Source organism: Saccostrea cucullata, unplaced genomic scaffold (assembly GCF_032062105.1).
Source record: "Saccostrea cucullata isolate Sc308-1 unplaced genomic scaffold, CSIRO_AGI_Scuc_v1 ctg13631, whole genome shotgun sequence".
NCBI lineage: Eukaryota > Metazoa > Mollusca > Bivalvia > Ostreida > Ostreidae > Saccostrea > Saccostrea cuccullata.
The window spans coordinates 22146-49190 of NW_026931825.1; the positions used below are offsets into that span (position 1 = coordinate 22146).

A 27045-nucleotide genomic window follows, 5' to 3' on the forward strand; every position below is an offset into this window, starting at 1 on the left:
TGATTTAAAAATGTGTATACATCTGTCTCGTTTTAATTTCAAAATACTGACAAAATTTAAGATTTTGAACCGTCAAAAATACATGTTATTTACGAACTCGTCGCATTTGAAAATGAGATTCTCCGTTTTTTAATGTATTATATATTTTTACGAAAGAATTTGTTTACATCTATTTGCAAGAGCATGAACAAGCCAAATCTTTTTACAATTAGGGGACTCGGGACAAAATCAAACAATAGAATACTTTGAATCTTGTCTTTTCCAAACACATATGATTTCAACAATAAATTGACCAGATTAAGACAATATTCCGGATAGAACAGCAGCATTAACCATTTCATCAACTGAAAAAAAAAATGGACATATTGAATTACAGTTGATTTCGCAGTAGATTTTGAACGGTTGTTTCCAAGGTAAATTAAAATATACAAAATTTATTTGCGTCAAAGTAATTTTGAAGCACTTTTTATGACAGTTACCTGTATATAAATATTAATGTTAATTTTGTTTTTTTAAGGGGTGGGGGTTAAATGTGTAGTAAACATTGCATGCGAATGTACGTCTTGTGCCTTATAATAAACACACAAAAGTGAAGTATTGTAGTTTATATATCCTGTAATTTTGTTTAAAAATGAATTCACATTGTATAATTACATTATGTATCTACTGACTTGCTTCAATTCTTTTCAATCAATAATTTTGTTTTATTATTATTATTAAAGTTTGCACTATTTATAATTTTGACGTCATCTGCGGGATATCTATGCATATTCATCCATTTTAGTTCATGAGAAGATGAACATTCAAAAAAATATCATCTTTTGACTTTTAGGGGAAAGTATTTGGAATGTAAATATATTTAACATGTAAATTTACTTAGAATTTATAATGAAACCATGATAAGACCTAAAATATTAACATGCTTCGCTATGAAGAAAAAATATTTTAAAGCAAAAATTCACCTTTTATATAGATCAAAACGCAATTGTATAACCTTGAAATATGATCCTTAAAAGACTTTTTCAGTGAAGCGTGTGCATCAAATGTTTAAATTCGTGGAATAAATAAAAACGATGGCACAAAAAATCGTCTTATAGGATTAATGTTTTAATATTATATAATGGTAAACACGTTTGTTGTGCATCTTACACATGTCTTGTGTATATATCTATAACGCCTCGTAGAGAGATTTTGAAATAAAGAAAATATGAAAAAAAGGAACTTTACACATGAACAAACAGGATCATATTCCCAAACATTTAAAAATATTTTTGGAGGTGCATATCCCAGTATTTAAATGAGCAAACTCTTAATCCGACAAATAAACCATTACGAAATCATTATACATACCAGCATATTTTACATCGGGTAAACACGTGGCCAGTAGCATTAAACGTGACGAAGCACGTGGAATTATTTTAATATGTTTTCAAATGAAAAAAGAAACTTTACACATGAACAAACAGGATCATAATCCTTAACAGTAAAAAATATTTTTGGAGATGCATATACTTCGATGATTCAAAGTTCAAAGTTAGTGGATCCTAACACGTTTTGAAGCACGTAAGTACATATTTTACCCATTAATTTTTTTTAGCAAAAAACATTTAATTTAGATAGAGCACACTTAACCTATATGCAATTTTATTAAATGTCCCATTTGAACTAGAAACTTGACATTGTAGGACGTGATATGACTTAGGATTATTATTTTAATGTAAACGTTTGAAAACTGCTGTTATTTTATTTAACAATTTCGGATTCCACTGTGATTGGTTTTCAGATGCAGTGTATTATTACTGCTTAGTTTTATAGTTAAATCTGTAATTTTGATTATCAATGTATTATTTTCTGTCTGAAAAGATCAGCATTTAAACTCATGGACAGGATTTTGTATCTTGCTAAATAGAAAGTTCAAAAAATATGGAAATTTTACTTTAGAAGATATTCTGCATGCGGAATTGCCAGAAAAATGACTATATCATTGAGATCTAATTTTTTTGCGGGGATGTTGCTTGTACTCAAATAATTTTTTTGATGTCCTAACAGCATTTGACATTTTTGATTCTTTTTAGCGCATATTTGTCTAATGATGTCTGAAAATAATCTATTTTTAGCATTTCACACTGTTTTTGCACGTGCTCCTGTATAAAAATAAACATATAAAGGTATTGTTTTTGTTTGACAAGTGGTCATGAAAGAAATGAAAATTTCACACAAAGACGATTTTAACAAACATTAATGGAAAAGCTAAAAGTGGACATATTTTGGCCATCATGGGCCCAACAGGTAAAGACATTGAATTCTGGATTATTTCGTAAGATATACTGTCTTCTTGTTCTAAATCTATAAAGTGAAAACAATAATTTAAGTTTTCCTGGCTTTTCCTTACTGTTTCAAGTATATATTAATTACGTGTTACGTGTTTTTGATTTGAGTTTGTCCCCACCTTGACCCCGGAATAAGTTAAGAGGTAAAATTAAGGCATGATCAAACGATTAATACATTAGTGGTAGAATTCAAATTTACATAAAATTAAACACGCCAAATAACAAACATGCTGATGAACATAATAATAGCTTATACCTGTAGATAAAATCCCCTCTTTAATTTAACTTTGAAAGTTGGTTTCATTAAATGGAAAACGGTCTAAGAGCAATAAAGGCAATATATAACTTGCCAAATTAGAATTTATATGACAGGGTCAGGAAAAACTTCTCTTCTTAACGTTTTGGCGGGAAATCTTACACTCACATCAGGAAAGATAACTCTGAATGGGAACCCCTTCACAAAGCTCCAGCGGCGGAAACTGGCGTATGTTCTCCAGAGCGACATATTTTTGTCTAGACTGACGCTAAGGGAAACTCTATATGTAAGCAGTATATATAAACAATAAAATGTTTTCGTTGGTTGTAAGTACCGTGATCAACGTTGCAGAAAAATGCATTTATTAACCCCGCGGCGTAAGCGGCGTTTATTGATCATGACTGCTAAATGTTAAACGACAAAAAATGTTTTTTTTTTTCTTTAACATCAAATAATCCTCTAAATATACCTTTTCTTCAAAACCAAATGAATTAATGCCATGAATTTATTTTTTCCACCTCAAAAAATTTTCTAAATTCTAGTTTACCGCCATGATACGACTTCCGGATAGCGTGTCGAAAGCAGCGAAGATGGCGCGAATCGATGAAATTGTAGATGCACTCCACCTACGTAAATGTTTGGACACTGGTAAGAAAACAGCACTCCACAGTTAAGCAATTCAATTATTATTTTTCAAATGAAACGTTGAAATTCCTTATACCTGTAATTAATATTCATATATATCCCCCCCCCCCTCAAAAAAAAAAAAATCTTTGCTTGATTAGTGTTTTTTTTTCAATTTGTTTGCTTTCCTAATTAATAACAAATATTGCACTTATGTGCCGTACCCTTTATATAATGGAGATTCTTTACACATCTGATTTCAGTGATTGGAGATTTCATGCACCCCGGACTAAGCGGAGGAGAGAAGAAGCGTGCGAACATTGCATGTGAACTGCTCACAGATCCCAACATTATGTTGATAGACGTGAGTGTGTGCAGTCTCTTTTTTGTCGTATGTTAACAACTGCTAAACGCTTAATCATGATCTATTAGACTAATTAGACTCAAACCATGCTTACTGAACATGTATGTGTATTTTGGGTAATAGAAATAAAGAAAAATGCAGTAGCCTAAATAAAGAAAAGGAAAATAGCTCATTTTTTCATCAAGGTATTATTTAAAGATATGCTCTGAAAAAAAACATGACTATATATGGCTTTTATCCCTTTCAGGAGCCCACTTCCGGTTTGGACTCTAGTACTGCGCATGTGTTAATGCAGGAATTATGGGACTTTGCTTCTCAGTACAACAAAATTATACTGACCACCATTCATCAGCCCTCCAGTCACATTTTCCACATTTTTTCGTCTCTACTGTTGCTTGTTAATGGCCGAGTGAGTTCAAATACGTGTAAAAATGTATATAAAATGCACACATTACAGTAGCATTTACAAGAAGAGTGGGAGCAAGGGCGACAGTGGTTTTTTTATGACCACCGAATGAAACTTTCGAGTTAGGTTGGTTGATTCAACAGAGCGGCCTTTTTTCAAGAACCAAGTCAAATAATGTTTTGTTATAAAATTGCATTTACCTTCTGTTAGCTAATGACGTACAAAATTTTGTAAATTTAGTTTCGAAAAGCAACGAAATCAAGTTTGAGAGAGATGATCTCGACTTCGCTGAAGAAAAAAGTCTCACACTAGTAATATTATTGAGAGGTTTTTCTTCACTGTAGCCAGCGTACTTTGGCGACGCTCACAAAGCGCTCCAGTATTTTGGTGGACTGGGCTTAAACTTTCCTGACCATTACAACCCATCTGATATCATGTGTAAGTACAAGTTTGAATAATAGAAAAGATAAAGATTAAGTCTCCTATGCATGCCTTTAAAATCATTTTTGTTGCCAAAAACAACTTTCAAGACGTGACGTTCGAAATATCTTTTCAAGTACTGAGCTTAAGAAATCTGGTATGAATGTATATTTTTTAGATTAAATTATTTCTTATAATAAATTAAAATTAACGCTGTTTTTGTGATCATTTTTAGTGGAGCTGCTGACCACAAATACAGAAGTCGTTAATAAAATTCTTGAAGCATCAGAGAAAACTAGGTGAGTATAATGTAATTTTATACTTAAGTTTAAAAGTCGATATATTTAAATTATATTCAACAAATCGACAGTTTAAAATTCATTTGACATTTCTCATGAAATATCTCATAAAAATATTGTTAACATTTTTTTTCAATAAAACCGTCCAATGAACACAAGGATGCGTATGTTTGGAACAATTGCAAATGCATAAAGATATCAGTAGAAATTACTTTAAGACTCAAACATAAGTGTACAAAAAAGATCAAATATAGTTTACCCTTTAGGACACAATTTCAAAAACGCTTCATGTGCACTCATGCAGTCACAAATAAAATGAGAAATGGCAAAATCAGTAGTTATGGGTTTTGTTGCCATCTCATTGCTTAAACATACATGTATATGAAAATGTGCATAGATAAATGTAAAAAAAAAATAATAAAGCATATACCGAATATTTAACATGGTTATAACAGTCTTGTGAATACAGTAATACACATTTAAAACTGAGAAATATTTTCAGAAATTTTAAGGTGGAGGTCGAAAATATAGAACTCGTCAATGGAAAGGAGTCGGCCATTAACGTTGATGTCACGTCAAAAAATACAAACGGACATGCCACTCAACCATCATCTAATGGTCATGTCATTTCTCTTGGATACCACAAGACGGGTGAGTACTTAACATATTTATTAAAAAGCAAATGAACTCATCAAATGTACCACAGAATGTTCCGTCTACTTTATCAATTCGTAAGGGCCGAGTGTGACTGATCAACAGGGGATGCTTACTCCATCTAGGCACCTGATCCCACCTCTGGAGTTTTCCAGAGATCCTTGTTTATGCCCTATTTATATATCTGTTTTCTTTGTATATAGTTTTAACGGGAACTTTTTTTCGTGTTCTTCACTCTTTTTTCTCGAATCAATTAATTAAACGTATATTTTAAGAATGTCACCCTCTTTGGTCTTGTATTTCAGATCCTACAGAGATTGCACTTGATGTTTCCACTCATGAACACGTTTCTACACCCTATCTAGAGCGCCCATTAAACAGAAAATGGGCAGCCTCGTTTTGGACTCAGTTCCGTATGTTGTCTTGGCGAAATGCCAAACAATCCAAATGGAGGATTTTTGACGAATGTAACCTTATCCACACCCTGATTGTTGCCAGTATTTATTGTGTTCTATATTATCAGATACCAGTTTCCAACGACACACTTCGAGATAGGATGGGAGCAGTGAGAAATCTTAAAGTATTCTTCTTCATTGACTTTTGATTAATTATTGGAAAAATGCTAAATTATTAAAAGTCATGCAAACTTTTACAGGTTTACTTTCCTCTGATATTTTGGGGATTTGCAATGGTGATTGATTCTGTAAGCAGTTGTAAGTTGAACTTTGTTTCTCATTAAATATTACTTGTATCCATTCCTCAGCAATAACTCTATGTTTTGTTAATTAATTCAAAATATATAAAATGAAGCTGAAAATATTTTTAAAATGTTTAATATGGACATTTCCATTAACATATACTAGATCTTAACTTCTAATGAAGCACATTTTCTTTACGACTTGCGAAAAAATCACTTCTTTTACTTGTATCTCAAAATTTCTTTAGTATGTATTAAAGTAATTAATGTTAGATTAATATCAAATATATGTACATTTCTGTTTCCTATTTACACTTAAAAGTTATTGGAGAACGCGAGGTTGTGAGGAAGGAAAGAAGAGCAGGTGCGTACCGCCTGTCTGCCTACTACACGGCTAAGATGGTCAGTGAACTGCCTATGATGATCGTGGTACCCATTGTCCAGCTTTCGGCCATGTACTGGTTAGCAGGGCTGGGTGGACCGATACAGTTTGCCATTTTCATAGGAATTAATCTTCTGAATTGCTTTACCACTCAGGTAAGATATTGTTACTGATTATTGAATTTTTAACATCTCTTGGATACTTTAAGACCGAAGGAACAGGTATGTTAAGGGTGAGACATTGTCCCTCAATTCATGTAAACAATAAAACTTTATTTATATTGCGATAGTATTTGAAAAAAAATATGTTTGCTTTAAAAACTACACTTCATCTGATGTCAAGTTTTTACTGAAATAGTATAAGGTTAAATAATAAAATTTAGGGATTAAAATACGATTTGCCTCTTGCCCATTTCTTTTCACTTCTTGTGAAAAAAAACATGCATAAATTAAATAAATTAGAATATATGAAGAATTGAGATTAAAAAAAAAAGTAGCAATGCATGGAAACGATATTTTCATTAGGGGTATTTAAAGGATTAGAAATAAGGACAATTTTAGTTTGTTTTCGCAAAGTAATTCATTAAATATACTGTTTTATTTACAGAGCATAGGGTACATCGTTGGTGCCTGTGTTCGCACATTGAAGTACAGTATTACAACTGTCAACACTTTTATGGTGGTGTTCCTAATACTAGGTACGACATCTGAGGTCATGATTTCTACTTTGACCTAGCCAAAGGTCATGATTTTAAATATGCCCTGGCCAAACCCTAGACGTGATTTTCATTTGCCTAACTAGACATCCAGAAGTCACTTGACTTCCGGATTAAACAAAAAGAATACCTCAATAAAGATTCGTCTATTCATAAGATTGTTTCTTAAATTCCGAATATCAATTTTAGCAAGTATTTCAGTTTTTTAACAAAAAGAAAATGATATTTTGCTTTTGCATAAAATAACATTTTATTAGTCAATTTGACTAAGTTAAGCATAATTGAAAAATCGTGTGTGAATTTTTTTTGATAAAGCAAAGCTTTAGTAAAACTTACAAATTTATTCTTAGCACTTAATCAAGGTGCTTCAAAGTAAGTCCAAAGTTTTCTGTACAATGTTTAGAAGAAACCATTCTTATTTGAATTATATGTGATGGCTTCTTCCTGCTCATAGTTAACGTTTGTTAAAATTTTATAATCTTTGATTTCCTCTCTTTTATTTTTCAGGTGGCTTTTTTAACACATCCTTCCCTACTTGGTTTACTTGGGCTAAGTATACTTCATTCCTTCATTATCCCTTTGCAGCCATTATGACTGTTTTATTTGAAGACATAGAACCATTCAGGTATAGGAGAAGTTGAACATTATATTTTATATATTTTCTCTATATATTCGATTTCAATAATGCTAAAAAAATGGTTTTAAATAATGTTGAAAACAAACAACCTGAACCAAATGAAATATATGAAAAAAGTCTTTAATTAATATTAAATTTGAATATTATTTATGTCTCCCTTTCGAACATGTGTAAAAATTCATATCTCTAAAATCTCCTAGGTGACCTGTGGATATTGATTTATTGATTTATATAAAACTTGTTTCGGAAAACTTCTTCCAGCAAATAATGCTTATTTTATTAATTTCTTAATACTACGTTTTTGAAAATTATACTTTTCCAATAGGATGCAAAATTAAAATATAAATGACGTTATTTATCTATTTTAAGAACATTTTAAAAAATCTCTTGCAAAATTGATTTTGATCTCTTAAAAATTCATATTTTTGATTTTTTTTTAAATATTTTTGCTATTTATGCATGGCTGTCCTGAAATACAATTTTTTATGCTACTCTTTGAAGAAGGGGGGGGGGGCATTTTCTTTGCTGCCTGTCTTTCGGTCCACCAACAGTTTCTGTTTTTTTTCCTTTGCCGTGGTTGCACATTTTGAAATAAATTTTAGTACACAGATTTATCGTAAGAATATTTAGGTCAAGTTTTGTTTTGGATACGATCGATCAATTTTAGGCGATTAAACAAACATCTTTTTTTTTTCTAGGTGCGGAGCCTCTCAAATATTCAAAAAGTGCCAAAATGAAACGGAACTTATTACCGGAAGTGATGTATTACACAGCGTAGGAATAGATCTTCCTGTTTATTGTTGTATAGGAACAATGGTGGCCCTAATTATCTTGTTACGTATTTTGGGATATTATGCTATTAAATACAGGTTGTAAAGATATGAAATAAATTCTCGAGTTGCTGCAGAGTTGTACATATTAAAATTGAATGCTGCGTACTTTGAGCTGAAAATGACATCTTTTAACAACATTAACAAATCGATATTATGACATTCAGAAAATTCCAATAAGGCATCCATTACATTTTATTTAGTTCAGAAGAGTGAATTTAAAATGTGAATATAAAATTGAAAATAACATAGAATAATCAATATGCTCGACATTTCTTTGAAACAATTGAGATTCTGGAGCACACAAGCACATGCCTATAAAACATCAGAAATGGGATCAGGTGCCATGAAGGAGTAAGTCACTTTCTAAAGACCAAACACACCTTCCTTTTGCTCCTTGTCTTCGAACAAACAGATGAATAAGGTAGACAATTCACTGTAATATCCTGGGGCTAAAAATTTGCATGAGAGAGTATCACTCAGCATTCGACTAATTGTGTTCTTGCAATGTCACTGTATGTTAATCATTCGTGCAGGAAATATCAATAATATGCGAAATCACAATTGTTCAAAGTACGTATCTTTATTTATAAACCCGTGTTCGATCAATGTAGAAAAAAAGTCCGTTAAGAGTTTAATGTTATCGCTGATAAGAAAAGGTACGTCATCTTGCTTTTTCGAACATTGTTTCCACTTTAAATTTTGTAGGAGTTACTTGATTAATAAACAGCCTGCGAATTGGACGTATTGTTCTTGATAACTTTTTTTTTATTTCAAGACCGATGACAACAATTGTTACACAAGTGTCGTGAATTATGATTTTTTTTTAATTTGTGAGCTCTAGGTAGTTTATTTTCTTGAAACACCAAAGAAATGAAAAGATTAACACACAAATATTTCTCCGTTAAAGAAAAAAAGTAACAAACAACATTGTATTAAAAGAATACATGTTTGACCTATTAGTTTTGCATACTAGTACTTAATTTCAGATGAAAAAAATTGAATCCTTCTGATAGCAACTATAAGTCAAGTAATTAAATTTCCTTGTAATTAATGTTGGGTCGAGGATATCTGTATGGTCAAGCCTCGAAACACAATGAAAGAAATACTTAGAATTTTTGAAAGAAAATTTTAAAGTCTTCCACAAGTAATAAATTGATTTTTTTTAAAAAGAAATAATATCTGTATGGTCGATCTTACAGTGACCACTTAGAATTTTTGAAAGAAAATTTTGAAGTCTTCCACAATTAATAAATTGATGTTCTTTTTTTAAATAATATCTGTATGGTCGATCTTACAGTGGCCACAATTTTGTACAAACTAAATACTAATTCAAAGTAGAATGTATTTACAAGATTTTTCGGAAGTCAATGACTCAGACGAGATTTATTTTTAGTTAGTAAGTACCTACATTTTATACCGGGAAGTTTTTACAGAATTTTGGCTATCAAAAAAGACACAGCATGTCTATTTTTAGTTATCAAAGATAAAAATATTACATGTATAGGTTACATAATAATCCTAAATTGTATTTTTTCCATATTTCCTTCATCAAATACATTCATTTTTCCTTTCTACTGCTGTTCTGTTTCAAAAATGCTTAAGATGCAATTGCAAGAATGACATTCGATCATTGGAGGAAGGAAATACATGCATTGAAATCAAGCAAAACATGCACTATGTCTGTTATTCTGAAGGAAAAAAAGGCAAGATACAAGTGAAAGTTCTTCCCGGAGAAAATTATATATAAGTAGGAGTATCTTAACTTTTTTCATTTATTCAAGAACCATTGGAAGACCGAAAACAACGATTTTGTTACAGATCTAAAGAGTGCAGGGCAAGTATAATCATGGTCTTTTCAGTATAATCAAATTATCATTATTAAATAAATATTTTAAAATATATGTCATTTTCCGTTTTATAGTTGTATGATGCCACATTATGGAACAATGTGATTAAAAGCTAATTGTTATATATATATATATATATATATACTCCACTTTAACAATACGTTGATTGGCCAAGGTCTCTTGCTAATGTTAAACTTTGTAATGACAACTAAAGTCTAGACAAGTTAACAACGTTAACTTGTCACGAGTACAAGAGTTTGTTTCCGTTCCATTTATAGTTAGTAAGAGAGAATGATTACACAAATCATCTATTAAGTGTTTTGTTTAGTATTTGGAGAGTGTGTACCAATAGAACTTTCAAAACTCTATAGATCTTTGAATTCTGAACAAGTCGTAAAGAATTGGATACCCCTTCTCTTCTGAAAAAAAAGTTTTCACTTTTCTATTTAATACAAGCCATAATCTTCAACTAAAACGAATAAGATGATTTATTTGTTTCCTATGGACATGTATATACATGTACTAAAAATCCTAAAGTAAATATATTTATTCGGTCGAGAGTGTACAGTTTTCATAAAATGCCATCAGCTTATCAGTAAAAGATTGCTTTTCCAACATTTCCGTTGTTGCGATAGGTTCTCTTTGTAGAAAGTTGAATAAATGAAACCAAACTTGCAGTTTGATTGCATCTTTTGCACAAAATTGTCACACAGAGAGCTTGAAAAATTACAAAAACCCATTTTGGACCATTCAAACGATATTATTGAATTCGATATAACGAATTGCTAAATTTGTGAAAACAAATTCAATTCATTATAACTTTTAAACAAAAATGTTTAAAGGAATGAATCTGGTAAAACTAATTGCTGAATTAATTATAATGAATTAAATTCGTTTGAATCTTGGAATTTATTTAAACAACTTGTTTTCTTTTTAATTGAATTCTGAACTTTGTAAAAAAGAAATGAAGGTGTAGGGCCTGTAGAAAATTTTAATTCAAAATAAAACTGTAGAAATCGTTTAAGGAGGAATGCCACACAAATGCCCCTCATAAATATATTTTTTATAAAAAAAAAAAAAAAAAAAGCCTTTCTTTACATATTTTATAAGATATTCATATGATGCATTCATTTACAGCAAACTCTTGACTAGAAAACAACCTATTTGGATATGAATAATATTTTTTTTTCATTTTCTTTGAAAAAATAAAAAAACAAATAATATAAAATAATTAAAAGCTAATATCGGTCTTCCAATGCTGAAACCATTGTTTAAAAAGGGTGACTCAAAAATCTATAAAATAAAGGGTTGGTTTGGCAATCCACCTAAAACGAATTTCTATCGTTATTAATATAACAAATTTTAGAATTCTTTATAAAAAATGTTAAAAAATCATTATTCAATATTTTAACAAATTTGTTTAACATATATATAAGAATTTATGGAAGAAGAATTTTAAAAATATTATTTTGCGAACTAAATTCTATAAACAAATTAAATATATGGAGATAACGAACAATATTCAAGATCAAAAGTCAAATACAAATACAATGTAAAATAGGAGCAGAGGAAACACGGACCTCCAAAACATCAGAGGTGGGATCAGGTGCCATGGAGAAATGAACATCCCCTGCTGACCGGTCACACCCGCTGTCTCCTTCTTGTCATGATCGGGAAATTAAGGAAAAATCCGTCGTCAATTCCGTGTATAAATAATGGACTAACAATAAGTATGAAAAAAGTCAGTCAGCATTTGACTTAATGATAAATTGTATTGGCTGACAAGGTCATAGTATTGACCATAGAATTTACGAAAAGATGAGATTAAACGAGACTCTTGATATACTTGCTTCATCAACTTGTTTGTCAATAATTTACCTCATACATAAACTCCGTATGCAGGTGATGAAGGTATATTGCTTCATACGAAACCATTACGTTTATCATAGAGCTTGGCTGTTAGATTACCATTAACGTCTTTTTCAAGTAAAATATCCAAATATGAAACAGATGTGACAGACTTTGTGGTATCTTTTATCTCAAGCTCACCAGGATATATCGTATCGACATAAGAATGGAAAATAACAATTGTTAATTGAAAATACCTCGTCAATATATCTACATGTAAAGAGGAGTTGAAAGCCACAGCAAGTCTTTTCTTCTTATCACGCGTAAGATTTTGTACAAATTCTGCTTTATATGAATACAAGAATAGGGCTGCTTATAACGGAGCTAATAAATTTATTATTATAAAAAATCAAAACATATTTATGACATTGTCGAAATGGGTTTCCGTACAGAGAAGACAATGAGCGATGGTTTCTTCCTAACTTCCTTGTACATGTATTTTAACATGATACTGACATCGAGCACCTTATTTTATAGATGAGTACTTCAGGAGAACTTGGCAGATTTAATGACTTGGAAGAGGATGGTCTTATTACTCATTTAACATCCAGAATATGTACTTCTTTGGTTTGTACATTTTTAAGATATTTTATTATAGTTCTTGTACCCCACTTTCGCAAAAGTAGTTAAGGGGACGTAAAACCTCATTCGTCTGTCAGTTGCAGACTGTTAGTCTGACCGCCTGTTGCAAAATCTTATTGGTTATATTCAATGAATGAGAAGAGAAAGTAGTATGAACTTAGAATTGAAAATATATATATACTATTATGTATTTAGTCCTTTTTTAACGATTTATTTATCTTGAGTTGAGCGTAAGAGTTAAGTAATTACAAAAGCTATTTTTCTTTTCAGAGGAGAGTTTGGACGAATTGAATAAATAGATTTTAAAACTGATAAACCTTTTAAGTGCTTCTACAATTTATTTCACTCAATACAGTGTACTCAAATCTATAATTCGAGAGGTAATGAGGTATCAATGTATGAATGCATTTCTTCTTTTGCCTATATCTTTATTTTGTAGTTCAAAAAAGTTTCAGAATTTAATCACTTTAAACAAAAACTAAGTATTTATATTTCTGTTTTGTATTATTACAGGGAACCATTCTTTAACAATTCATGATATACTAGTAATTAAATTATTTAAATATGTGGCAGATTATTTATTCTTAAGTTTGTCTAAATAATTTGATTTAAGTAAATTTCTCGATTACATTTTTTAACAGAAAATAAAAGTGCTGGTTTTGATTTATTTAAGAAACTGTCTTGAAATCTTAGTGCTAATCTACTAAAAACAAAGTTTCCTTATATACTACGCATATTAGATATTATTGTGATTAAATCTATTAACTCTTGATTAAAATTTCCCTTACATAACAAAATATGGTTCTGATGGGCGTGAAATCCCTTTAAAAGTCTTGCTATAGTACGTAACATCCAGTTTTCTTCAGTGTCATGAATTTTATTTGAATAACATTGTACAGAATGAATTTCTTATAATATATTACAGAAAAGCACTAGTTTCGAAGACAGCAGTCCATCAACCGACGTCGTAAAAACAATTCCATCAGCTGACGTCACAAACGGCCATGATGCCCTAAAGCAGAACGAAGTAGATGGGGGTGTGATAAAATCGCTCGGGCGAGTTGACTCTCAAATAAGTAAAGAGGTAAAGATCCGCTATCAAAAAAATGTATCTATCTAAAAAAAACATTTAAAAACGTTTTATTCTTGAGTCCTCTGAAAAAGATTAAACAGGTCGGAGAGAATACTCGAAATCGGGTATTATCCGTGAAATCGCGTATAATACTCGATATTAGGGTATCGTTGAATCCGCGAAATCGGGTATTCCGTGCAACTTTCTATAAAAACTAAAGAATAAAGCAACGGCGCATTATGCCAGTAACTATTACTTGTACATCAGCATCTTGTGGATTTATTTTTATTAAACCTAATTCATAAGGTTCTCAAATAACTTTAAAATCACACAACAAACACTGCTGGGGTAACAAAGAGGACACACTGGCGTAATCATTTTTCAATATAATTTCTAAAAACAAATAACTACACTTCGTTTGTCTTTATTTCCCATTAAAGTATCCCATATACTAAATTTTCTAATTTGTGCACTATTCACAAAACGTGAAATTTTAAAGAAATTAAACGACTAACGCCGTGTTATGTATTTTTACTGAAAAATGTATGGCGTCCCTTTCTCGTGAAATATAAATTACTCCTAACAGTTAGAGAGTACAGTATAAGCGAGTCATAATTGTATATCTCTGCCATTATAGAATACCAACGTTATTATAAAGAAGAAAATAAAAATAAGATGAAATAAATACGCACGGGAAAACAGTTTGAAAATAGCTAATTGAAGCGGAGTATCTTTTTTATGTCAATTTAGCATGAAATGTTTAATTCAAAGACACCGTAAATTTTTTGGTTGCATTTTAATCGATAAAAAATATACTATTTTTTACCTTTATTTTATGCATTTTGTGAAAATTGAGAGCGAGAAATCATATGAACAGGATTTGCGTGTTTTTAGAAGGGGGGGGGGTATAAATAAAAGTCAAATGTGTACATCTTTTCATGAAGTTAAAATACATTGAATTTCTCAATATAGATCGAGGTACAGTCATATTGATATATGAATTACATAGTCAAGTTTTCACATTTCTTATAGTTTTTAAGTTTATGAACATGTTAATGAACAATCTGAAATAATGGAGTATTCAATTGCCTTGGAAACTCTTGTCTTACTTTTTTGGGAATATAATTCCTCATCGGACATTAAAATTTCATAAAAATCGTAGCCATTTCCTTTCTTTATCATTGGCGTCGGAACCGGGGGGGCCTTACCCCCCCCCCACCCACTTTTTTATATTATACTTAGTATATACATTGAACCTTGTTGCATAGGTAACCCCCCCCCAACTTCCACAGATACCTCGCAGTATAGGCTAAAAATGGGTAAAGTTTTGGTGTTTGGAGAAAAATTAAGGTACTAAAGTTCGAACCTAACCCCCCCCCCCCCCCACTCTTCCTTACGATTAAAAATATATGACCGAGTTTAACCGACCGTGACATTCAAAGAGAGGTCTTTTAGACACATGTATAACACAGTCGAGGTTGTTTTGTCAGAGGTGGTCAAGAAGCCTTTAACCCCCCCTACCTTTTGAAGTCGCCAGGAAATGGTAAAATATTGATGACTTAGCGTAATTAAACGATCAACAGTTATGTTCTCTCATAAATTGTATTCCTGAAACTATCACTGTCTCTGCTAAAATTTTGAAGACATATTCTACAAATATGTTTGAATGATAAATAAAAAGGAAATTTTCAAAAAAAGAGAAAGAGGGTTCTTTTAGCCGAAATTTTAGACATTTTTATCATTACATTATTTATACATTCAAAAATAAATTTGATTTTATGCACAAGATGAATGTGAAAGTAATTAATTACGCATAATTAGATAGAATAGACAATCTCTTTTTTATACATGGCATCATACCTGGTGTGTGAAATGTGTTTCCGTATAATTTGATTTATTTACAAATTGTTCATATTTGTCGTGTTGATGTGGAATTATTATAAATTCCCGAATTCTGATACTTTACAATTCTGTTGTGTTGGGAATGAACATTAGGAAGATGCATATACTTTCAACATAAGGTAAAATATAAAGCAAATCGAACGCCTTTTTGCGTGCAGATCATGAAATGTACTGAGCTCCACGGGTATTTGTTGTCCCGGGCGCATTAATCTTGAAATCCAAATTCTTACTTGGCTAGTGATATCTTTAGAAAACATGTGTATCTAGATGAAAGTTAACTCGGCAACATGCGCCATCCCATTCTTTAAGTTTTATTACGTGTTTACACCTCCTATACCCGATTTCGCGGATTCAACGATACCCTAATATCGAGTATTATACGCGATTTCACAGATAATACCCGATTTCGAGTATTCTCTCCGACCTGTTAAAGGTGATAACTTTGCGTTTTATAGATTATAGCATTTTAATAGGATTTTACAGCCGAGCCGTTTTCAACAACTCTTGGAACCACTCGCCAATTCGTTATTATCCCTCTAAACGAAATGCTCGTTCTGTTGAATAGGCCAACGCTGCAGAAATTCAGAGTTGAACATCTGTTGAAAGGCTAGCTTTGTTTTCTATCTTTACCTCAACCATTTTGGAATATTTGAACCAAAAAAGTGAAACAAATATATGATAATATTTTGAATGTAACAATACTTTTCAGAAGTTCAATTCAAGTTTAAATTTCAAAAAAAAAGTATTGTTTACCTGTTTATTATAATTTTGGAATTTTTTAAGTTGACAAAACAGTTACTGAGAAAGCTGAAATTTCAAAACTTTTCAATAGGCAATGAGGGCTTTTTTGAACATTTTAAATTTTAGATGCATAAAAAGTCAGTGTTTGTGTTGACTTGTTTGTTTAAATTCATTCATATTATATGCAAAAGTGAACAAAATTTGGCTGTGTCAATTTATATGGGAAGACTTAATCATGAACAAGAGGCCCATGGGCCACATCGCTCACCTGAGAAGCTTTGACCATTCTGTTCTTTACCAGATTTCACCCTTTACCAGATACATAATGCATCCCCACCCTACCCCACTGATCATAATTTAGACATTTTGCAATCTACATCTACATTATACCAGGATGCTTCCACATAAGTTTCAGCTTTTCTAGCCCAGTGGTTCTTGAAAACAAGATTTTCAAAGATTTCTCCTATATATTTCTATGTAAAACTTTGATACCCCATTGTGGCCCCGCCCTTGCCCTGGGGGTCATGATTTGAACAATTTAGAATCTAAACTATACCAGGATGCTTCCACATAAGTTTCAGCTTTTCTGGCCCAGTGGTTCTTGAGAAGAAGATTTCCAAAGATTTTTACTATGTATTTCTATGTAAAACTTTGATTCCCCATTGTGGCCCTGCCCTTCCCCCGGGGGTCATGATTTGAACAATTTAGAATCTACATTATATCAGGATGCTTATATATAAGTTTCAGCTTTTCTGGCCTAGTGGTTCTTGAGAAGAAGATTTTCAAAGATTTTTTCCTATATATTTCTATATAAAACTTTGAATCCCCATTGTGGCCCCACCCTTCCCCCGGGGGTATTTATTTGAACAATTTAAAATCTACATTATACCAGGATGCTTCCACATAAGTTTCAGCTTTTCTGGCCCAGTGGTTCTTGAGAAGAAGATTTTCAAAGTTTTTTTCCTATATATTTCTATGTAAAACTTTGATTACCCATTGTGGTCCCGCCCTTCCCCCGGGGGTCATGATTTGAACAATTTAGAATCTACACTATACCAGGATGCTTCCATATAAGTTTCAGCTTTTCTGGCCCAGTGGTTCTTGAGAAGAAGATTATCAAAGATTTTTTCCTATATATTTCTATGTAAAACTTTGTTCCCCATTGTGGCCAACCCTTCCCCCGGGGGTCATGATTTGAACAATTTAGAATCTACACTATACCAGGATGCTTCCATATAAGTTTTTTTCTGTAACAGTGGTTCTTGAGAAGAAGATTTTCAAAGATTTTTCCTATATATTTCCATATAAAACTTTGATTCCCCATTCTGGCCACGCCCTTTCCCCGGGGATCATGATTTGAACAATTTAGAATCTACACTACCCCAGGATGCTTCCACATAAGTTTTAGCTTTACTGGCCCAGTGGTTCTTGAGAAGAAATGACCCCACCCTATTTTTGTCTTTTGTAAAAATATTGGAATTTTTCCCCTTGCGAGGGGATATGTCCCTTTTTTAACAATTTAAATTTCCCTTTACCCAAGGATGCTTTTACCAAGTTTGGTCAAAATTGGCCCAGTGGTTCTTGAGAAGAAGTGAAAATGTGAAAAGTTTACAGACGGACAGACAGACAGACAGAATTCGGACGGACAGACAGACAGACGGACGGACAAAACAAAATGTGTTTCATTTAGCTCACTTGAGCCTTCGGCTCAGGTGAGCTAAAAAACATATAAAGCCCAACTACATTGGATATCAGTGTCTTTATACCAAATTTTTATACAACGTCTCAGAGCCTGGCTAACAAGAAATATACTAGATAACTCAGTTTCATATTAATGTCAAAAGGTTACTGAACTCTGGGAAAATTTCGAGTTTTTCTTTAGTCTATATGCAGTAATCTAGTGTACAGTTGTGAGAGGTAGGCTGTAAGATATGATATTGTCTGAGGTGTACTTGTCCTTGTTTTAACTTCCACTAATTGTCTTTTTAAGAAATCCATGTCTCTCTATATGTCTGTATATACAGATTGTAGTGCTCCTTAATGATCCGACCCACAGGAGATGAGATTTGTAATCATAGCTCAGGCTGTATGGATATTCTAATCCCTGTTCTTCTGTCAGCAGCACTGCCAGGAACTGACCATCCTTGTCAATCATTTGAACGGTCTTGGTGTAAGCATCACAAACAAGGATGTGGGATAGAGCATCCGTACAAATTCCATGTGGTTTAAATTCTGATGCTTGTGGATCTCCTTTGTAAGAGAATCGATGTGTTCCTAAAGAGTCTGTCACCACTATAACACCTAAGTCAAAGACATTATTAATCAAGTCAGAAACTATCACATCTCCATTTTGGTTTTCTGTGATATATCTCGGATTAACATACAGCGCTTGCCCTGGATTGTGTTGAAGTTTTTTACCTTCATTGTTGTACCGAGCAACCTTGGCTATATATTTATCCTGTCTCATCATCCCAATAAGAAAATCTCCATTTGAGGGAGAGCAGTAAATACAATATGGCTTCCAAGGTTCCACTACCCTCATCAGTGTAGACTTAGTTTCATTGCTTAATGAGAGTTTGTTGATGTTATATTCCCTATCTATGTACACAAGACTGCCTTCTTTAGTCACGGTGTGCACACCATTGTTGTTACATTTATCCTTTAGAAAAAGTACATTGTTACCCGCTGTGTCTGTCAAGTTTAAATTGTTCCAACTACTCACCCAGGCAATGCCTGGTGTCACACAAGAGATATGAAGGCTGACCTTATCTAGAAGCCATGTAGGCTTTACTTTGAAAGTTTTCTGTACCATTGGTGGAGATATCACTTTAAACAACTGTTCACTTCTTGCTTGTCTTTTTCTGGTTTCTGTAGTTTGGATTCTTCCCAGACAATTAAAAACATTATCTTTGTTGATATTCTTGCTCAGAGCGTGAACTTTTATAATTGATGCACTAAGAGTGTCATTTATTTTGTAAAAGCTGTTCTTCTTGGAAAATAACAGAAACTGTATCGCTTTGTTTGCTAACTGCTCAGACCTATGTTCACATGTTTGTATGGATTTAATGTGTCTCCTTTGGTTATTCTGTATCGAATTTAAGTAAGGTTTTATTTCCCTAATGTCCTCTACCATCTCATCTATCCAATCCTTAAGTCTCTTACCTTTGATAATCATATTTTCCTGGAGTTTGGAGATTTCAGTTTGACAAGATCTAAAATCGGAACGTATGCCTGCCTGGATACAATGATTATGCAGCATAATCTCACTTTTTACATGAAAAATTCTCTCCTGATGCTGTTCACACTGATGTTTATAAATCGACTTTATATCCTGAGTTTCATGACTTATTTGCTTCACACACACACAGTTGGAACAAACAGGAAGCTTACACAAAAGGCACCACATTTCACAGGCCATGTTTGGGTGTCTCTCACAAGTCTTTCGTAAAATAATGTCTCCATACTTTAAGCGATCAATCACTACATCATGGTGTTTGGTGTCCAAGTCTAGCACATGTTCCTCCTTACAGGGTACACATAAATCTTGTTTACATGTCCTACAGTAGTACTCTGTCCTGTTCTTACACTGAGAACACTCTGGTGGTTTCAGCTCTGTTTGGAATGATTTACTCATAATGCCACCATGTTAATATATATATGCATGACTGTATTAAGTTCATAATTCTTTAATGGTTGTTTAATTTTCTTCCATTACTTTATCTTATTTGTGGAACAACCTGCAAAGAAACAGTAATATTAGTGAAAATGTATTAAGTATTTTTTAAAGAATTTTAAAAATTATGATGCGTATGGTGCAAAATCATTTATCATTGATCCTCAAGATTCCATTGCAGGCCTCTTAAATCTTTCATCTATAGTCAGTGTGTCAAGCTCCTAGCTGGACATTAAGGTGAAAGAAAGAAATTCCAAGATTAATTATTACCTTTCCCACTGCACATGGTTTGGCACAATCTCTTGATTAAGCTATATAGATTTATTTAGCTTTGTATCTTAATTAAGCTATTCTTAATAACTTGATTAATCTATTTTATTACACTTTTTAAATCTTTTAAAAAATTTTTAGCTTGTGCAAAAACTCGCACCTTGGTGCAGTAGAAATATTAAACTTTGAACTCTTCTGAATAAAATGCATGCAAAAATCACACAACAAATTGTGTCTCCTTTAGAGACTTTATACTCAAAGTTTTAAAAGTTTTGGAGCCATTGATGAGTAACCACCCAGATTTTTTTTTCTATTTAAGCAATCATACTTATCCACGCATCAACGCACGCAAGATTTTGCACTGTTACTCAAACAATGGAAATTTATCTTTTGCTTAAAAGTATTCAACAGCTGCAAAATTAGAACTTTCTATGATTTGGGTTGTATTTTTGAAAGCCCATAGTATATAATATATATGAATTGTCAAATACTTCGACGTTTTGTTTATTTCTTACAATTTTTTTTTTGGTGAAAACTGCATATATATAGCTTTATTTTAATAAGCGTTTAAAGCTACATGTATATAGGTTGTGCTGGACCGGACTATATCATCATGATCATTATTAAAATTTCTCTAATAACAATTCCTCTTTCAAAAGAGTCAACATGCAATTCCTATCAAAATTCTTGCTTTAAAGAATATTTTTTTAAAACATTTCCAAGAAACTATCAAACAACTGCTTGGGACTCATGTGCCTACTTGTAGTTAGTATTTTACATTCAAAATAAACCTTTATCAAGTTTAATAAGTTAATTTCTCCGTGGGACTTGAATCATCATGACAGTTGCATATGTGTTGAATTTCGCAATCATAACTGTTATATTTGGCTTACCTGGCTTAAACAAATCCACGGGAAAAAAGAAGTAATGATAAGTGTGCTTTAAAATTTTTTTTTAAAAAAAAGAGACATTTATAAAAACTTACTGCACAGTAAAAGACAGTTAAGAAGATGTTCGTAGATGGAAAGATAATTTTAAAATAACTTACGTTCTGAGTTTCTCTCTTCTGTTTACATTTTTTTTTTTTTGCAACCCTGATTTAAATTGTTACTTTTTCACAATCATCACTGTATTGGAATTGGGCTTTGTTAATTAATCACATTTTTTCTTTTGGGACAGTAGCAGTAGGATAATATTAATGATTAATACTCAGAGGAGTATATTAGGAAAACATTTTCATCTCAGACTTCAGGACAATTACTCCGATACATGTATATATACATGTGTAATCCCTGCAGCTAGAATATATATTTTTATCGTTGTTTTATTTATCTTTTGTAGTAATTCATAATGATGTAGGAAAATAAAAAAAAATACCAAGAGTGGACATTATTGAATCTTCTTTATATCACACCTACAGCTGGATGAGAAACCATCATCTGAGATCTTTGTGAGGCACCAGTGGGAGGATACAACCGAGGGGGACAGACTTGGGGGTTTTCTTTGTTCAACTATCCTGGAAGACGGGGGATATCTTCATGCATTTTGTTCCTTAGACCCTAATGGCATTCTAGCAAAATTTCTTCAAGTGAAGTACGTTTTCGACTACTAGCAACATTATGAATATATTTTATTTTATTTCGATATATTGTTAGTGAATTATAATGCTGTTGTTTAATCTAGAAAAAAATGTTACAAGATTGCAGCCATGACCATTAATAAATGAAAAAAAAAAATCATGACAGGTCGAAGGCCAAGTCATATGCTTTAAAATAAGACATTTATAAAATTTGTTACAGACAGTAAAAGAGCATGTCCAAAAACTTGTACAATAACCCCAAAACTGTGTGGTTAATAAAACTCAAACTTTTACAGTTTAATACCAATATATCATTGAATAACAAATAGAAAGAAAGTATCCCTTGATAACAAATACTTTTTAAAATATTTATATCTAGAAAAATATTTTTTTCTAATTAATACACTTAATTAATTCCGTACTTTTAGTGAAAGCCATCAATGCAGAAACAATATATATATATATATATATATATATATATATATATATATATATATAATATGTTTATCAGTGAAGGGCAATTTGGGACACAAGTTGGAAGTCATATTTATGAAAAAATATTTTAACTGTATATTTGACCAAATTGTTCATTAAGATTTCAAAGGACACTTACTGCGATACGTGTAATTAATCCCTGCTGCTAGAATTTCTTTTACTCAGATTCATGTACATCAGGGACCTGTATACTATTAACGTCCCTGGATACATTTGATTTTGATTGTTTAAATTGGCATATATGTTTATATCGTTGTATTATTTATCTTTTATAGTATGTTATGGGTCAGAATTACCCGAAATGCCAGCAAAGATCAATAACACAATTTAAACTTAACAATAATTTATTTACAGTAATATATAATAAATATATCAAACATAAAGTACAAACTTAGCAGAATCTAAAAATACATACATCAGAGTGTCCGTTGCTGCACACAATGTCCCAGTGAAAATATATCCCATTTATATCTCAATAGTGCTTATACGACAAAGTATTCTATATGAATCGAATTGACAGGGTATTTATACAGTATCATAAATCTAGAATATTCTAGAAATTATTAAAACATGATATTACTGGAACAATCTGGACATACACAAAATTTAAGAATGTTCTAGATCAAATGACCGAACATGTTGACCACTCTGGAATGTTCAAGAAACTTAATGTTACTATTTATATACATAATGAAACAATACACATATCACAACAAGTATTTCATAATTATAAAAGAAAATAAAAAATTATGAACAGTGGACATTAATGAATCTTCTTTATATCACACCTACAGCTGGACGAGAGGCCTACATCTGAGATCTTCGTGAGACACCAGTGGGAGGATACATCCAAGGGGGACAGACTTGGGGGTTTTCTTTGTTCAACTATCCTGAAAGACGGGGGATATCTTCATGCATTTTGTTCCTTAGACCCTAATGGCATTCTAGCAAAATTTCTTCAAGTGAAGTACGTTTTCGATTACTAGCAACATTATGAACATTCCACTGCGTTAAATAATGATTGATTTGTTTGAATATATATCATTTTATTTCGATGTATTAATATAAATTGTAATGTCGATGTTTAATTTAAATTGCATCCATGAGTAAAAAAAATTATGACATGTCGAAGGCCAAATCATATGTTTTGAACAATTTTCTTAAATAGGAAAATTTGTTACAGATTTAAGGTTATGCCAAAAGTCAACACGTTCAAAAATTTGTACAATATTCCCAGAACTGTTTGGTTAATAAAATTCAAACTTATACAGTTTAATATAAATATATCATTGAATAACTAATAGAAATAAAGCATCCCTTGATAACAAATACTTTTTAAAAAATTAAGTATCGAGAAAAAAAAATTTTTTTTTAATGCATAATTATATTTTTAAATAATACACTTAATTAATTCCGTACTTTTAGTGAAAGCCATCAATGCAGAAACAATATATAGAATATGTTTATCAGTGAAAGGCAAGTTGGACTTCGAAGTCGGAGCCTCTAGAAAAGATGTTTTCCCTGTTTATTTTGTCCAAATTTTAAGATTTCAAACCGAAATTACACTGCAAATGGCGGATTTTATAGGGGTCTTGTCTTTATACGTGTCATGCTTTCAATTACAACCTTTCAGAGACCATTCACGTCCAAATTGTCCTTCATTGATATACATATATTATTCCTGCAATTATGGTTTTCACTAAAAGTACGGAATTAAGCAGGTGTACTTTTTTTCTCGATTTTCAAAATTTGTTTTCATGTGATACATTTTATCTGTTAATCATAAGTACTAGTATATTTATAAACTTTAAAACTTTAAACTTTAAACCTAACATGGTTTTGGGGCTATTGTAAACTTGAAATAATTTTTGACATCTTGACCTTTGGCAAAACCTTAAATTAAAAACTCAATTAAGCGTTTTGTAATTTGAAATGAATATGTAATTAAATGTCATTTTATATATCCTATATATATATATTCTTTTATCTTTTGTAGGGAAAAAGACATTCTTGTAAGTCTTAATTCCGCACAAATTTTGGATTCCCCATCTTATACTGAAGAGGATGTTCTCGAACTCTTTAGGACATTACCAATAGGAGAACCCATCAATATGGTACCTTTTTGAAACCTTAACACGAAAAAGACTTTTAAAAGAGCATGAAATGATTTAAGTCTATTTCTTCTTTCCACAAATTTGCTGAAATAACGTAAAAGTATGCATAAATGTCAAGGTCAATATAACTTGAAATTGAATTCTTATAACGGGTCTTGTTTTACTGTCACATTTAATACCAATGTGTTAGGTCTTTGTTTTTAAACTCAATTTGACTACGGATTGTTCATCTAACTGATATAAACATAGGATTCATATGTCTGACAGGTCGGCAAGGGAAGCTTTCTCCACAGAAGCACCTGATTCCACCTTTGGGATTTTCCATGTTTTATTCCCTGTTTCATATTTATATTGTTGCTATATAGGTTTATAAAATAGATTACCATTGGTTTTCTTTACATATTTCTTGAGAGGTATTAAATCGGTGTTAAATTACTCAAAGATCTTTATCAGGGAATTATCATAAACAGCATTCAAAGTTGACGGTTCACTACAGCTTGTCAAAAATAAAAAATTCTACGTAATGTTTACTAAAATTCTACCTTTTTCCTTCAGGTATTATATACAAGGACAACAAAACTCTTCACATTTCTTGATTTTCAACTAGAAGCGATCAAACCAGGTGAGTATTACATACTTTTCCCAGGTTGATTTACCTGAGTATAACACACTTTTCCCAGGTTGATTTACCTGAGTATAACACACTTTCCCAAGGTTGATTTACCGAAAGATTTGTTCAAACTCAAACTATCCGGGAAAAAATGGCAAAGCGGAAAATCAAATAGCTAATTCCATTCTAATGTTTATCATATAAATATCAGGGATACTTCAATATGTTAAATTATTTCAATATAAATTATTGTATTTACTCTTAAATTAAACAAGACACATTTTACCTTTCAAACATATTATATTTGTAGTCGTAGTAACAGAAGATAGTAAGTATATATTTTTTAGATTTAGACTGAATTTAAAAAAAAAACATTTTAACCTTTGTGTCACGCACGTTCATGTCCTTTCCAATTTGAAAGTTGTGCTGTGATTTCATTTAACTATAAGAAAGAATTAAAAAAAAAATTACATATCCTCTTTAATTTCATTTTTTATTTGCCAAAAATATTTAAAGTTAGGTATCATATCACTCAAATTATAAATACATAGATAGATTGTCAGGTGTATGTTACAAGAACTATGTGTTAAAATATACTCTGATACATTTGTAAGCTTTTCTAGATGTGAATTATTAACAAGAACGGTGTCATATAGAACGACTTCCACAAATTGAGTCTTCCACAAAAAAATACTGGCTACAATTATATACATGTATTTGTTGTCTTTTCCTTAATAGTGGAGAAAAATAACAATATATGTATGAAGCCCAGGGAAGTCTTCCTAAATAGCCAGTCTTTCAGAAAAAGTTCCAAAATAAACCAAGGCTTTAGGGGAAGTCTCACTCTATAGTTAGTACAAGGGAAATTTCCAATATATTGCCAGGTTTTTAGGGGAAGTCTCACTTTTTAGCCTGTCTTCCAGGGAAAATTCCAATACTAATATATAGCCAATCTTTTGGGGAAGTCTAACTACATAGCCGGTCTTCCAGGGGAGGTTCCACTATAAAGCTAGGCTGAAAGTTTCGCTTTATAGTCAGGCTTGCAGGGGAAGTTCCAATATATAGCCAGGCTTTAGGGGGGAAGTCTCACTATATAGCCAGTCTTCCGGGGTAAGTTCAAATATATAGCCAGGATTTTTTAGAAAGTCTCACTATATAGGCAGTCTTCCAGGGGAGGTTTTTGTATATAACCAAGCTTTTGGGGTAATATCCAATGCATAGCCAGACTTTTTGGGAAAGTCTCACCATAGAGTAGTCGTGCTACACAGTATCATTTTTTTCCACTATTGTTTGTGCATAGTTTTTGATACACATTTTAGCTATACTGAAGACAGCATATGTGAATTTGACGTCATCAGGCTATTTCCCCCCTACGGTTAAAGCTCTGCGAATACCAAATCAATCGAAGTTTCTGGTGTCCGACCAAGGACGTCTCCAATGCAGTCAAGTTACGGACTTTTTAACAGACTGTAAATGTAGGACTGTTTTATATTTCAAAATTCAATGTATGATATATAGGTCTTTTATATCATTTATGATCTGCCCATACAACATATGTCTTGTGTAAACATTGTTGAATATGAATATAAGGAACAGTTATTAAGCTCAGAAGTCCATTGGGTCCAATACAAATCG

At 31.8% G+C, this 27045-nt stretch overlaps 2 protein-coding genes across 3 annotated transcripts; one reads left to right on the forward strand and one right to left on the reverse strand.

Moving 5' to 3' along the window:
- Positions 1-2224: 2224 nt before the first annotated feature.
- Positions 2225-12938, forward strand: LOC134233657 (uncharacterized). 2 transcript variants are annotated; one of them, XM_062715646.1, is made up of 15 exons: positions 2225-2289; positions 2703-2872; positions 3129-3234; positions 3474-3574; positions 3822-3983; positions 4325-4418; positions 4636-4699; positions 5202-5350; positions 5659-5918; positions 6009-6066; positions 6373-6587; positions 7039-7129; positions 7655-7772; positions 8483-8653; positions 12850-12938. In XM_062715646.1, the coding sequence occupies exons 1-15, from the start codon at positions 2277-2279 to the stop codon at positions 12851-12853; spliced, it is 1776 nt and encodes a 591-aa protein (XP_062571630.1). In that variant the 5' UTR covers positions 2225-2276; the 3' UTR covers positions 12854-12938. The 2 variants fall into 2 exon arrangements, with proteins under 2 accessions (XP_062571630.1, XP_062571629.1); XM_062715645.1 differs by lacking the exon at positions 12850-12938 and having other exon boundaries at positions 8483-8660.
- A 5525-nt stretch (positions 12939-18463) lies between these two features.
- Positions 18464-20505, reverse strand: LOC134233656 (uncharacterized). The gene has a single exon (XM_062715644.1). It carries the CDS (start codon positions 20301-20303, stop codon positions 18633-18635), a length of 1671 nt encoding a protein of 556 aa, XP_062571628.1. The 5' UTR covers positions 20304-20505; the 3' UTR covers positions 18464-18632.
- Between the last annotated feature and the right edge of the window lie 6540 nt (positions 20506-27045).

Bases quoted from the DNA above. Each gene is read 5' to 3' on its own strand.
- LOC134233657 (XM_062715645.1), top strand. The intron at 4,419-4,635 runs GTAAGTACAAGT...GATCATTTTTAG, and splicing joins CAACCCATCTGATATCATGT to TGGAGCTGCTGACCACAAAT. The intron at 4,700-5,201 runs GTGAGTATAATG...AAATATTTTCAG, and splicing joins GAAGCATCAGAGAAAACTAG to AAATTTTAAGGTGGAGGTCG.
- LOC134233656 (XM_062715644.1), bottom strand. From the start codon at position 20,303: ATGAGTAAATCATTCCAAACAGAGCTGAAACCACCAGAGTGTTCTCAG.